At 34.4% G+C, this 13,806-nt stretch overlaps 1 protein-coding gene across 3 annotated transcripts in view; it reads right to left on the bottom strand.

Moving 5' to 3' along the window:
• Positions 1–13,806, bottom strand: part of CBLB (Cbl proto-oncogene B) — a 121,213-nt gene that overhangs the window by 27,531 nt on the left and 79,876 nt on the right. For all 3 annotated transcript variants that reach the window (XM_072356560.1, XM_072356552.1, XM_072356568.1), the window contains exons 7-11: positions 12,967–13,104; positions 11,392–11,479; positions 9,284–9,415; positions 5,730–5,933; positions 253–438 (exon numbers count right to left, since the gene is read on the bottom strand). In XM_072356560.1, the coding sequence (XP_072212661.1) occupies positions 253–438; positions 5,730–5,933; positions 9,284–9,415; positions 11,392–11,479; positions 12,967–13,104 (748 nt within the window). The remainder of the gene's footprint in view (positions 1–252; positions 439–5,729; positions 5,934–9,283; positions 9,416–11,391; positions 11,480–12,966; positions 13,105–13,806) is intronic.

Here is a 13,806-nt window from a genome sequence, read left to right on the forward strand (position 1 = left end):
TAACTTATGCAAAAAGACAGACCTATCTGAAGTCAACTGAAGGAAACAAGAATCTCTAAGTGACTGAATCTGACTGATTAATTGAGAGCTTTTCTAAGCAAAAAGGAAGTAAAAGTCTTTTTGAACCAACACTTGAAAAAGACAACATACACACACAATTTCCTAATAGTCAATATTCCAAATCAAGCAAGCAAGCTCACACAAATAAATCTACTGAATCTTCATGTAGAAAGAAGGGTCGGTAAGAATTACCTTTGGTGATCCAGTTGGGCTGGCGCATGGAGAACGTGCCACTCCCTTCTGAATAAGATCCAGACGAGGAGGTACAGGTGGAAGACTAAGATGTGGGATTTGCAGGGGGTCTGGAAGTGGTTTTCTTCTTTGTGCAAGAGGGGAAGATCCTGGAGAAGTCACCGGTGAATTCTGCCTCTCATTGCACTTCAAGACAGGAAAAAAAAAAAAACAACAAAAAAACAAACCTAGATTTTACCTGATGATCAAGTACATAATTTCATTTCATAAGAAAAAACATTTTATATATGCCAGGTATTTATTGATAGTCATTTATCATAAAGAACACCTCAGAACTCTTAATTCAAGTATAACATAGGTACTCAGATCCTGATCACTGGAAAAAAGTCTGAAAGTCCATGCATCCCAAAACCATATTAATTTGTGATAAGAATAAAAGAAAACATATTCCAGTAATTTGTTTAAAATAAAAGCAATCACTGCTATCAAAAAGAAACAACAACAAACGTAAAAAGCAATTCTGCAGTAGAATGTGGTACTCTTGATAACTTTCCATTAATAAGTATTCCATCTCACAATTCTCTATGCAGCTTTCCAAGCTGGATGCCTATTTTGTCTGTTAACAGCAACCCACTGTTACATCATACTTCCACAACAAAAATGGAATGTGTGTCTTTTGAAAACTTACTGAGCAAAATCTTCAAGTCAGTAAACAAAGAATTTATTTCCTCGTTGATTTGCTCATAAATATCATCCCCAAGGGACAAATCACCATTTTTTTTTCCCTCAATTTGTCCTTCCAAATTCATAGGCACAGTGGAAGTTGAACGTTCTTCTAAAATATTGCTTTTATTATTTAAAAGTAAGAAAATACTCTATACTACAATCAGAATAAAATATTTCACTCCTCAGTCTACGTTCCACCTACTTCTGCAACTAGTCACTTGATCAGTGTACACTAAGTAAATCTGGTAGTTCGTGCCATTCTGTGTTATTTTTGGCAGAAGTTAGAGTAGCTTCAAGACATTCACAGGAGTTGTAAGACTCAGGTCACTCATGCACTGAGGTATCCTGGTATTCTCACTATGCATCTTGCTTATAGAGACTGCATTCTTACACAAAGCACATAAAATTGCTTATGCAAATGCATCCACTAAATCACTTTGATCAAAACTTTCCCCTCCATTTGTAAGATTTCTACCATCAACATAGTACATTCTACAGTTACAACAGGGATTTGGACTAGGAAGTTCTTCAATAAAGTGAAGTCAACAACATTATATACATACTGACTATCTGAAAGAACCTGAAAACTTCATCAATTCAAAATTTATGTGTGATCTAGGTGAAAGGATCTAGTAATTCAGTACTTTGTGTTTTACATCAGTACTATTCTATACAATTTGGATCTGCTACCAGATTTTCATCAGAAATAGAAGCCATCACAATGTTACTGGTTAGCAAGTCAAGAAAAACATGAGAGGAATAAGCAGGAAGGTGTTGAAGTCTAAGTTTCAATTCCCTTGCCAGAATCAATTTGGTGACACTTATAATCTTACCATTTGGTCTGTAAGTGTAAGGTCAGTGTTGCAACTACACATTCAACTTCAAGAGCCTGAGCAATACAAAATTTACACTCTTAATATCTGCCAGAAGCTTCCCAGCTACTCTTTTCAGTGAGGAAATACAATGTTCATACTAAATGGCCTAAATTCAATACTTCAACTTTTTTCTTTAATTGGTGAATGTCCCTGACCTCAACTGTAAAGACATGAGGATATAAACAGGAAAGACAGGTGAGGTGCTTATCCTCTCTGATCACTGTGAAAAGGGAACTAGATGAATAAGTATGCTAGATATTTATCTGCAAGCACATCTGTGCAACCAGAATTATAAACTGACTATAAAATGAATGTAAGTTCATTTGCCTTAACAGAAAGCATCCATCAGTTAAATATCCTAATAAACACTATGTCATTGAATAGCATTAGTTTTCAAAGTTCAGTTAAATCTCCACCAAGCATTCCTATAAGCCAAAAGCCATATAATATAATATACTCAATCCTTTGGCTTCAGCATCAGACAGAAGATTAATTTATTCCTCAAACTGTTTGAAATAGATCTAAATAAGTAGTCTCACACCTCCAAATGGATACTGTTATTGAACATAAATGGAAGCATTGTAATAAGTCTCTACATTTATGGTAGCTCAAAAATGGAACCAATGATGGCCAACAGGCTAATAATGAGATATGTGAAGAAAAAAGAAAATTGCTAATAAAACGTAAGCTACTCCACCCTATAAGGAAGCTTAACCCATTTAACTGTTTGGTGCTGAAGTATGAGAGAGTACATTGCTGAGAGAAACTATGATTCTTTGTTTAAATCAACAGACAAAAATAAAAAAATAAGTCAACAGCATCAAACATTTTCTTCAGCATTCAATGTTAGATTCCCTTCACATTCTCATTTTTTTTTAAAAGTACATTTCTTCATATATCCAAGCTGTCTAGTAGCACGATTGCTTGATTTTTCAAACAAGACGGCTGCATTTCCTGTGGATGTCAGGGTATCAATAGATGTACCTAACTACTATTTTTGGCACAGAATGCAGCCTCTTAAAAAAAAAAAAAAAACTGAAAAACTCCCTATGAACTAAATTCTCTCTTTTTTTTTTTTTTTTTTTTTTTCCTGCTTATCATCTATTGGAGATTTTCATGTATTTTCTGTTTAGTGTTTAGAGAGCACAATGGGAAAAAGGAAAAACAAGCAATTAAGACATAAACTAATACAAATGAACTGGTCATGACAGAAGGCAGACCTTCAGCATACAAAGGGGATCTGCTGCAACACAGACCTGTGCAATAAAGATGTAATTAAGCAAAAGAACACAGACTCCTTTCTGAGGTCTTGGATTTCATCTAGTTGGCACAACTGCTGCCCAGGGACAAGCAGCTGTGACTTATTTTTGCAACTGGACTGCAGTGTGGAACACAGTTGCATTATCTAATCAGATGTATCTATTACTGGGAAATAGCAGCATCAGTCTTTCCCCACTAGTTGTGAATTTAAGTTTTTTTTCTGACAGTGATAGAAATTTCTCAGCGATGAGAAAATCAGCACCACTCTTTATATTTGGATCATAAAGAATTATCTTAAGATAATTTTGAAATTAAAACAAAAAATAAAAAGCTGCTCAATGAGGCCAATAAGCAGACTAATTGCAGTGCATTTCTCTGAAACCTTTGATACTGTTGATCTGCTGCTGCTGCCTCATACACAACACCTACAGCAATTATTCATTTGTTTTAAAGTGGATATATTCACTCACTTTATTAAATAATGGATTATTCTTTTCCTTAAAGCACTTTCAAGTCTGAGGAGGCCTCTCAGGGATTTAATGCAGTTACCACTTACTGTTTATGAGTATATTTCAGAGATAGAAAGATAAACTGCAAAATTGGTATTTTTATGGTATTCAACTTATATTCATAATTCACAGAGGTGCAGGAGATGATAAAAAGTTTTAATCTTCTTTACATATTCATGACTATTCCAAAAAGTTTTCAGTACAAGTCTCAAAGGCAACAACAATGCCACTCCCATGAGGCATTCAAGACAATAAGGACTGATTTGGAAACTCCAGCAACACCTCCTGAAGCCCTGCATTTTCAGAAAGCTTATGTTATTTTATTTTCATTGATTATCAGGTTTAAGTTTCCAACTCGTTACCAGTCAGATGCAACAACAAGATGATTTTCCTCAGCAATACCATCACACGGTTAAGCCAGGTGATTTGAGACACAACCCACTTGATTTTCAAAGGCTGGCATCTTTATTACAACCCTTACAATAAAATATGAACTGACCAATATGTTCATCAGGATTACAAAGTAACTACATCATCAAGATGCCTGCAAATGATTGTCCCTCTCCTTTCATCTCCATTGTTTCTACAACCCAAACGACTCCGTAGCACAGCCAATATGCAGCGCCACATTTATATTAACAGCATTAATGAGAAAGAAAAGAAAAATTAAAAGAGAATAAAATTCTACAAAATATTGCAGAGTTTCTACTACTAGGCACTGAGGAAGTATTATTTAACATGAAGAATGAATAATGCTTAAGATTTAAACAAGGCTGCAGAAGGCATTATTAACCAAAAAATGTGTATAAATAACAATATATTCTACATAGGGTGATATAGTTAAAAACAAAACTCTACAAGCACTGGAAACAGTTTTTAGAAGGCAACAGCAGCTGAAAATCACCAGGAGACATGGTATTTCAACATAACAATCTAAACTGGCTATAAAAAGAGTGAAAAATGTTGTTTCTGAAACTTCAGTAATAAATAGTAGGTTTCTTTTATTGAACAACGAAATTAATGACATAAAAAACAGAAAACATCTAAGAATTCAAGCAGTTGGTAGATACTGAAAACAAGACTTTGCATATTAAACTTATAACTCCTTCTTTTTAAAAAACCTTAATGCATTTTTGCCTTATCATAGAAGAGATAGTGTTACAAAAGTCCATCAATTCAAGGCTACCTCACAAAGGTCTGGGTGCAGACTGCAACTTAAGTATTGGCAGGAAGGATAACCTGAGAGTAGGCTATGTTGTATTATATACATGAATGTTTCATATGACTTGAGAGGTTAGGAAAGATTATTGGAAGTATATATACTAAGTAACAGATGCACTCAGATTTTTGATAACAAATACAATAATAAGGAATGGAAGAGTAAGGTGTTACAGAATTAATCTCAAGTCAACTACTCAACCTAGATGACCTTAGTAAAAGCCAAAATACAGAAAATGCACTGTAAAAATTCAGTGTTATATGGCCAATGAGAGTATTATTCAAAACTAAAATATAATAGGAACTCTGCAAACAACCAATATAAAATTTTGTTAATGACAGCTCTTATTGGTGATGAAATCACCAATAGTCAATATAAAGATCCCAGAAATGAACACAGCATTTTGAGAACAAATACACCCAGAAACACCATGCTACTATGAATAATTTCAGATATCTTTATCCCTCTAAAATTATCTAATAAAATCCACTTTATATTACAGAAAAAAAATATAGACAACTTACATGAGGTGTAACAAAAAGGCACTTGTGTGCAATATGATTTGGGTTCCAAGACATCTTTGCAATGCAATAATATTTATTATGAATGGAGAAACTCATTTATAATCCTAACACATTTGTTTCTTCCTCCATTATGAACAGAGTTAACTGCATTCACATCACATGAGAGTCTAGGTATATATATTTTCTCCCATTCACTTTTAATATTCTTGCTGCAATATCAAAGCATTTTGCTTTTTCACCCTGATAATTTTTCAGTGAGTTACTGAAACCTTCAGTATGAAATGCAGCCCCTCATTGTTTACATACAGGCAGCATTATTTACAAATATACAGCTTTATTTGTTGTAAAACATTTGAAACTATACCTTTCGGACTGAAGCCAATCGGTTCATCATCAAAGACTCCTCCCTATCATCATCATCATCCAAGTCCAACATGGGCATACTAAAGCTATCAATAATACTGCAACATCTGGAGTTTTCATCTCTTGGATCAAATGGATCCACAATAATCGGTTCAGTTCCTTTGATTTCGCAGCGACAGAAAGGACAGCCTTGGCCATCAGATTCCTATAGTAAAACAAAAAAAAGGTACACAAATTATTAAAAGCAAGAAAGAAGCACTTTAAGAAGAACACAAAATATAAGGTCATTATCTTTCTAAACAAAAATGACCTTTTTAAGGGTCTTTAAGAGTTCTTAAAGAAACATTGGAGTAAATAAAAAAGTTTCACATACATTTCACTACAGTTTATAGCAAAATGATTGTGCTTTTAAAGCTCTCTGTCTTCCAAAGATTAAATTCTGTTTAAAAATAACAAACCAAAAAGGAACTGTTATCTCTACAGAGCATCAAAAATAAGCTTGCCTTTTTGAATTACAATTTTCATACTTCTTCAGAAGAATAAAGGTAAGGTGTGTAAATGGAGAAAATGCACTTTATTTTATCTCTTCTATATTAAATACCAAATATTTGGTTTTAATTTTTATTTTGAAAACACAGATGAGCTTCAGGGTATGCAGCTCTTACTCTGAAGAACCCACATGCAGTACATCACGGCTGCAACATCTCAAGCATTCAGCAATACGCATTCAGAATTGTAAGGCTAAAAACCTTTTTGACATGTTTAAATAGCAAAACAGAACTCAATAGCATTTTCATCAAATTATATAAAGGAAAAAGTCATCTTCACATGTTTTTTAAGAGAAGTATGGATGTGGCACTATGGGTCATGGTTTAGTGATAGGAACTGGTAGGTCAGGCTGATTGCTATGTTTCACAATCCTGGTTTGTTCCAACCTAGACAATTCAATGATTCTATGCTACCAGGAAATCAAGATGGTAATGGGGATTGGAAGAAGATGATCTTCAGGGTCCCCTTTTAAACCAAAGCATTCTATGACTCTATAATGAAAATTAAAAAAATAAATTCTAAACAACCTACCAAATGTCTAAAGTTAACTGTCCTGAAATGTCATCAAACAAGCACAGCTTTTTGATTTCTCAAATTTATGGACAGATTTCTTTCTTTTTTGTTTTTATTTTTCCTAGCATTATTTTCTTCTTGGCACTTGACAAGAACACTTGACAATTCTTACTGAACCAATGGGTGTTCTTATAGTCTGTGGAAGAACTGGAGGCAGATAACTAGGAATGACTATCTCATGGCAACAATCCTGTATATTTACAGGGTTAGTAATGGATTTTCATTTTGTATGCAGAGATCCCTACTTCTAGCAGTGCTGCGTCCTAATTACAAAGAAGCAGTCAACATCACTTCTGATTACCTCAAGAACACCTCCAAGTTTTATGGATCTACTGAAGTCATCACTGTCAAGTGAGCAGAAATTCTCCCATATTCATAGAACATTTTAATAGCTGATATTCTTAAAAAACAAACAAACCTCAAATAAAAAACCAAAACACCCCAATACTGAACAAACAAAATGTCTGTATAGACAAGGTACAAAGCTTTCCAACTGCAAGGCTCTTATATCTGTGTTTTCAAATAGCTCTGTACTAGTAATTTCCTCTCTTTTCAAAAGTAACACATTCACCGAAACATACTGAGTAACAAGAAACAACAGCAGACTCATATTCAAGAGTATGAATAACAGAATTAAAACTGAGAGCTGAATTCTATATGAATACATACTTTAGTCCACACTTCTAGAACACTGAGAAAGTAGCTACTGCAAACTTTCCAATACAGTACGTATGTCCATATGCTTTTAGAATTAAGTCTAAAGGAATTTTTAGGGAACAGATTCCTTAGGAATAAATTTTCATCTTGTTACATAATACAAAAGTAAGATTGTTAAACCAAGACATAATTGAGAAACTGAACTCCCTTAAGGTGAACAACTCTTTATCATCCTTGGTATTCTACGCAGATCTGATATTACTTCCTCAATTTATTTAATAACACATTTTTTCTGCTTAGTAAAAACATCTGTATTGGACTGCTGAGGCATATCTAATGAGGCATTATGCTGACAATTAAATGGTATCCCAGAAGCCTGCAACAGCTGGTGCTGCTACAGTGCAATATTTCTTCATTGTCTCACTAATTATACAAAAGTTAAATTTGTAATATAATTTAAAATGTACCTGGCCAATTCTCACTGACTGAAATATTTTGATGAAGTTTGATGCTTTTGAAAAGGTCAATTCTCTAGGCCTAAAATGTTTTCTCATGCTTTTCCTGAATTCCTAGCCATTAAGCAAAGTACTGAGTATGTTAGCTTCTTAAGTGTCCAAAATTGGAGCACATCCCTGGCTCAACACCGTAAATGAATATTACCATAATGCTACTGTAATATCAGAGACCCAGCAATCAAAAGTGCAAGGACTTTCAGTTCTTTTCTGAGGAGTTAAGCCAAAATAAAATAACAACAACAAAAACTATAACCAAATAGCTATCGATGTCACAATTTCAGTATTTTGTAATTCAAAGATTAACATAATCAGATGTCTGTTTATCATTAAAAATGAAATGCGTAAGAGCAGAAAAAAAGGCTCCTAAAATGAGAAATAATTCCATCTCTGCAGCTACTTAGTAATGTAGCAAATATTCCCGAGTATGTCTAAAGGAGAATTTTATGAGAATTGCTCATCTTGGGGAACTTGAAAGGCTCATGTTTGGAGCAAATTCTAATTTCAGAAAGAGAAAAAACAGAAAGTTGAAAATCAGAATCTTTTTCAGACAGCTAACTATTGTTAATGAAATAAAAAGACCATTCGGATTCATTGAGTTGGCTTGCCAATGCCTGTTTTGTTCATGTACAAGACAGAAAACTTCCCAATCCGTGTCACAAGAAAGCCTACGTGTTTTCAGAAACATCCTGTTAATGACATTAAGATCATAGTTTTTCTCTCTGTTTAGTTTCTTACCCCAACAATCAGCTAAGATCTAGGTGGGTTTTGTGATTTATTTGTTATCAACGCAAAACACAGGAACCCTAAAGCTTATTTTTCATAGGGCATTATGTGACACTTACTACTAATTCATTTTCTGACAGAAGATACCCTGTGTCATTATAAAACCCTGTCTGGTCAATTATTCACTCCTGGTTGCTTCCTGTCGTCTTACTCCTCTTGAACACATCATGAAGTGACCTTGGTGGCAAAACTGGCACCAGAAGTCCATCTGTCACTGTCTATAGATAGTTAGAAAATTATTTCCACATTAGCAAGTTAGAAAATGGCCTCGGCAAGTCTACAAGCCTAGATTTTCATGACCCCTAAAACCTTGTTTTTAATAGATTTTAGTCCAGTAAATTACATAAGTGTATCATTTTAAACAGGTAAGAAATTGAACCCTCTTGCTGAGTACCTAGAAAAGTAGAAACAGTACCCCCACCATAAACAGAGATGTAACAGAGAAATCCATCTACTTCTAACTGAACTATGAGTGTACCTGCCATGCTGTAAGACAAGAGGTGCACATGAGGTGTCCACAAGGCTCAATCTTTACATCCTTGTCATTCTCTGCACAGATTTTACACAGCTGAAAAGTGGAACCCATTTCACAGTACAATTCATACTGCTCCTGTAACAAAAGAAAGTCAAGTTATTTCTTTACTGTAACTTGTTTATAAAGAAGATATTTCAGCACTACTAACAGCAAACATTTCTCTGAATCCTACTTTCCAGCCCACTCTATTAATACTCAGGTAGTCTACTAATACTGCTTACTTTATTGCTTCCTCAAGTTAACAAATCTGTGCCTATTTTTATTTATTTATTTTTGTCAAACTTATCGCTTTTAAGTACTATATTGATGCAAAGCATACATCCTGCTTTTCCTTGGTTGCAGTTAAAAGGAAGATGAGGAACATGTGTCAAGGGAGAAACTACATGCAGAAAGGGAGCAAACTAGAAATTGCTTTTTCAAGGTACGAGTTTAGAATTAACAAAAGCTAGTGGGCTACAAATTGACGAATGAGGCATTTCTACCTACAGCTTAGATGGCAGAAGGTAGTATGGGTAAAAGCATCCCTGGAAGGTGACACAGCAACAGTAATGAACAGATCATTGAGTACCTTGTATCCTTACGAGACTGGTCAGGCAAAAGTGAATAGAGGCAGCTTGTATCTGTAGCTGCAGTCAGAGCGTACTAAAGATGCTTACAGTGTAGCTCTTGCAAAGAATCCACCTGCAGCAATCTAGACCTGGAGCCAGTTTTATATGATCTTTTAATAGTTCAATCAGCTCCTAATAACAGTTTTAAACTACTGCAGCTAGATATTGTTTAAGGCAGCATTCATGTAGTTCAGACTTTTTGAATTACTATGAGCATTAACTAATAGATTTCTCCTAGCTACAAGTTCAGAATCAGCTAGATTCATTCTGCTTACTCAAAATACAGGATGACTAGCTTGCAGAAAACAGGGCAATCACCGAGAATGCCTAAGATGCCTTTCCTTTATTTGAGAGCAAGTAGGATAATATTTTTGTAAGGAAAATCTTTTTATGCAACATATATATCTCTTTCATCACTATTCTAGGTTTGGAGGGAATAGAGGGAAGGCAGAATGGTGGATGGGCTTACATCTTTTTCAGGTAATTTTCTGTAGGAATTCTCACAAAACAGATATTTTGGAAAGGTTTTTTTGTAATGGTATTCCTTGTGATACCAGAACGAAACAAATATTTCTAAAATATTTCCAAATACACCAAATTACAGCAGATCACTCTTCTGCTCTGACAAAATGGAAGACCAGAGTTGTATCTAGTCTGATGTCTTTCCGTGAAGAAACCCTCAAGTATTCTCTACTTTTTTTTGTAAGGAGAAATACTCCGCACTGCATACCTAAACATTCTAGTGTTAATTTCAGCACCATTATGAATCATGCCTTTGCCTTGTGGAGGCTATTTCCTATTCCTTGAACATCAAACATCTGCACAGTATAATATCACATAATCACTTAACGAGACTAAAAGTACATCTAGATAGTCTGGTCTCTGGAAAGCAAGTTCCTTTATGCACTTTAATATTTCCGTTGCTTTTCATGGATCTCTTTTAAGTTGCACAATAAACAGAAGAAACAAGAGACGAGGGAATTGTTTTTGTGTTATTTGCCTTTTTTTTTTTTTTTTAACAAATAAACTAAAATTTTCCTCCTGGATCTGTCAACAAGCTGTAGCATCTTATTCAGACTTAAAAATTATCAACTGATCTTGAGTTTTTTCCTTTATACCTACATGCTATTAGCAAGTAAGCTCTCAGCTACATAAACATATGGCACAAATACCAGAAAAATCTTTAACAACCATTAACGCATTTTTCACATAGATGAGCCTTAGAATAAACAAATTTTTTCCAAGGCATACTGTCTGCGTCATCAATGGCTCTAGAGTTTAAATGGTTATTAAGTTCTTTCTCATCTAAGCCCTTCTATCAACAATACATTTTCACTCTCATGAATTCATTTCTCACATTTTAATAAAAGCTTATTATCCCAACGAGATGAGATCCTAAGGGAAGTGAAGATTAAAAAATAACTGATAAACTGTGCAACATACTTGTGTGACCTTTATGTGATCATGTGGTGTAGGTTCACATAATCCTGTCAGGTCAGGATTGTAACTTCGTCCATCTGGGAAGAGATAGCTGCATCACAAAGAAATTGTTATAAATATGCACATTTCTTTATCTTTGTTACATAAATAATGCCTAAGGAATTTCAGCGAGGCAGTATAGGTTACAGCAGTCATTAACTAAAATGTGTAATCTTTTTCAAGATTAGTTATCTTTTTCAACTTTTGCTTGCCACTAACTGCTATAAGTTAATTTTGATACATGCTAAAGTTCACTTACAAAAGCACTGGAAAGATGTTAACATCACAATTATAATCAACAACAGAATGCATCTGAGCTATAGCAGATCATCTTTTTGCAGTATCTAGATGGAATACTCTTTTCAATCTTCATTTTACAGTGCATTTATAATCGGATATGTTCATTGTGATCTCAGAACATGAGCATGGCACTCAGTGACCCCGTAGACTACTTCAACAAGTGCAACAGAACAGATAGCAACGTACATTTGTAAATATCTGTATATTTTGACAAGAATCTACGCTGAGAATCTGGAGTTCAGGCAAGAGCAGATGGGAGCTTCTCAATCTTGCAGGAAACCCATTAGTTAATGATATTACAGAGTTGTTCTATATTGAGATTTATGTTACCTCTAACCTGGAAACAGTTTCCTGAAAGTCAGGTTGTTAAGTGCCAACCATAAAAATGTTATACTTAAATATGGTACAAAAACTTTGTCCACAATTAATATTCTCTGCTTCATTTTTTGTTTGCCCAGTTTTGGTCATGAAAAATTGTGTAGTAGTAACACTACTGTAGTAAGTATGTTTTATTTTACAAAGGCAATAGCTAAAGTAACTTGATGTCTTTCAAAATATGAAATCATGCCTCAAATAGAATTATTAAAGTCAACTGAGAAAAACTGGAATTTTGCAAAAAATCTGTCAATCATTTTTGAGGACTGATCAATTTCTCTGTTTTTTTGTTTTGTTTTGTTTTAATTCATTATGATCATGAGGATATATCGAAATGCGACAAAAAAAAAAAGATTTTGACACAAATTATTTGTCTGTTACAATAACTAATGTAGTAAAAAAGCATTACTTCTCCTCATAAACTTAGATTATTTTATAATTAGAAATCTTTTCAGTAAACCCTTCAAACCTAGAATATGTTCTGGCTGTACAATATATAAAAAAGCAATTACACAGCTTTCAGATCATTGTCTGGAGCTAGACACATGAGTAACTGGCAGTAGTAATTTGCTCAATAAGCTTAAGTGCATTTGTGACTCTTACTGGGAAACAATCCAAGTGACAGCTGCCCAATTTTATTTTCTCCTAGAATTTATCCACTATGAGATAACTCTTTCGTTAACTTTGGTTAATGGAATTACCTGGAAATAAGAATAAAAAGGACGGTCTTTAATCTCCAAAGGAACGGAAAATGTCATATCTAGATTTCCTGTTTCAAAGATCTTTAATATTTACCCATCTGAAGCAACAGATGGAGAAAACCAGGGAATGATACCTATGGTAACTACAGGAATTTGTACTTACAATCCTTCCCGACTGCCATCAATCAAAGCTTGAAACAGAGGCTTATTGTGAGGTATGGTCTGCAGTATGTTCCCATCGCCAGTCACATACCCAATGGCCCACTGCCCCAGGCGAGTGCAACTCAGCCTGAAAATGTAGCTTGATAAAAACAAGATGAATAAAAAGTCAGCATTAGCTAGACTTGGGCAAACTCAGCACATAACCTTAAATAAACCAGCATCTTTTATTCCATTAGTTCCCTATAAACAAAAATAGGATAATATCCCCCTCAACCCAAATTTTCATTAACTCTATTTTTGTGAAAGATGCACATTTACTGTGAGTAGTCCTACACTGCACACATTTAGACTGTAAATCTTTTCTAGGACAGCATACTATTGACTCTCCACACAAGCCATTTGAGCATACACAGGCCATGAATACGAATCAGTGGAAAGGTTGTTCAGAAACAGAAAACACCTTTTGATGCAACAGAAATGCAAATGATGAATAATAAAAACTGTTCTACTATCAGTCTTAATTTTGGGTGTACCTGAGTTGGTGAACAGGATGGAAGAGGATCACTTCACATCAAAAAAATACAAGACAATATCAACCCAAGCAGACTTAAGTTTAAATTCTTCTCTATTGTAGAGTTGATATCTAGGTGTTTATGTAATGCAGACAGGGAATACAGCAGGAAAAAAAGATTACTGTCAAGAGCATAGGGCATTATTTATTTCTCACTAGGAAGCCTGGTCTCTGCAATCTTCTGTGTCAGACACCTTTGTCAGATGCAAAAACTGCATATAGAAAAGCATCCCATAAAGAAATACCACAAACTCAATTTCGAATTGGAAA

Source organism: Excalfactoria chinensis, chromosome 1 (assembly GCF_039878825.1).
Source record: "Excalfactoria chinensis isolate bCotChi1 chromosome 1, bCotChi1.hap2, whole genome shotgun sequence".
Classification (NCBI taxonomy): Eukaryota; Metazoa; Chordata; class Aves; order Galliformes; family Phasianidae; genus Excalfactoria; species Excalfactoria chinensis.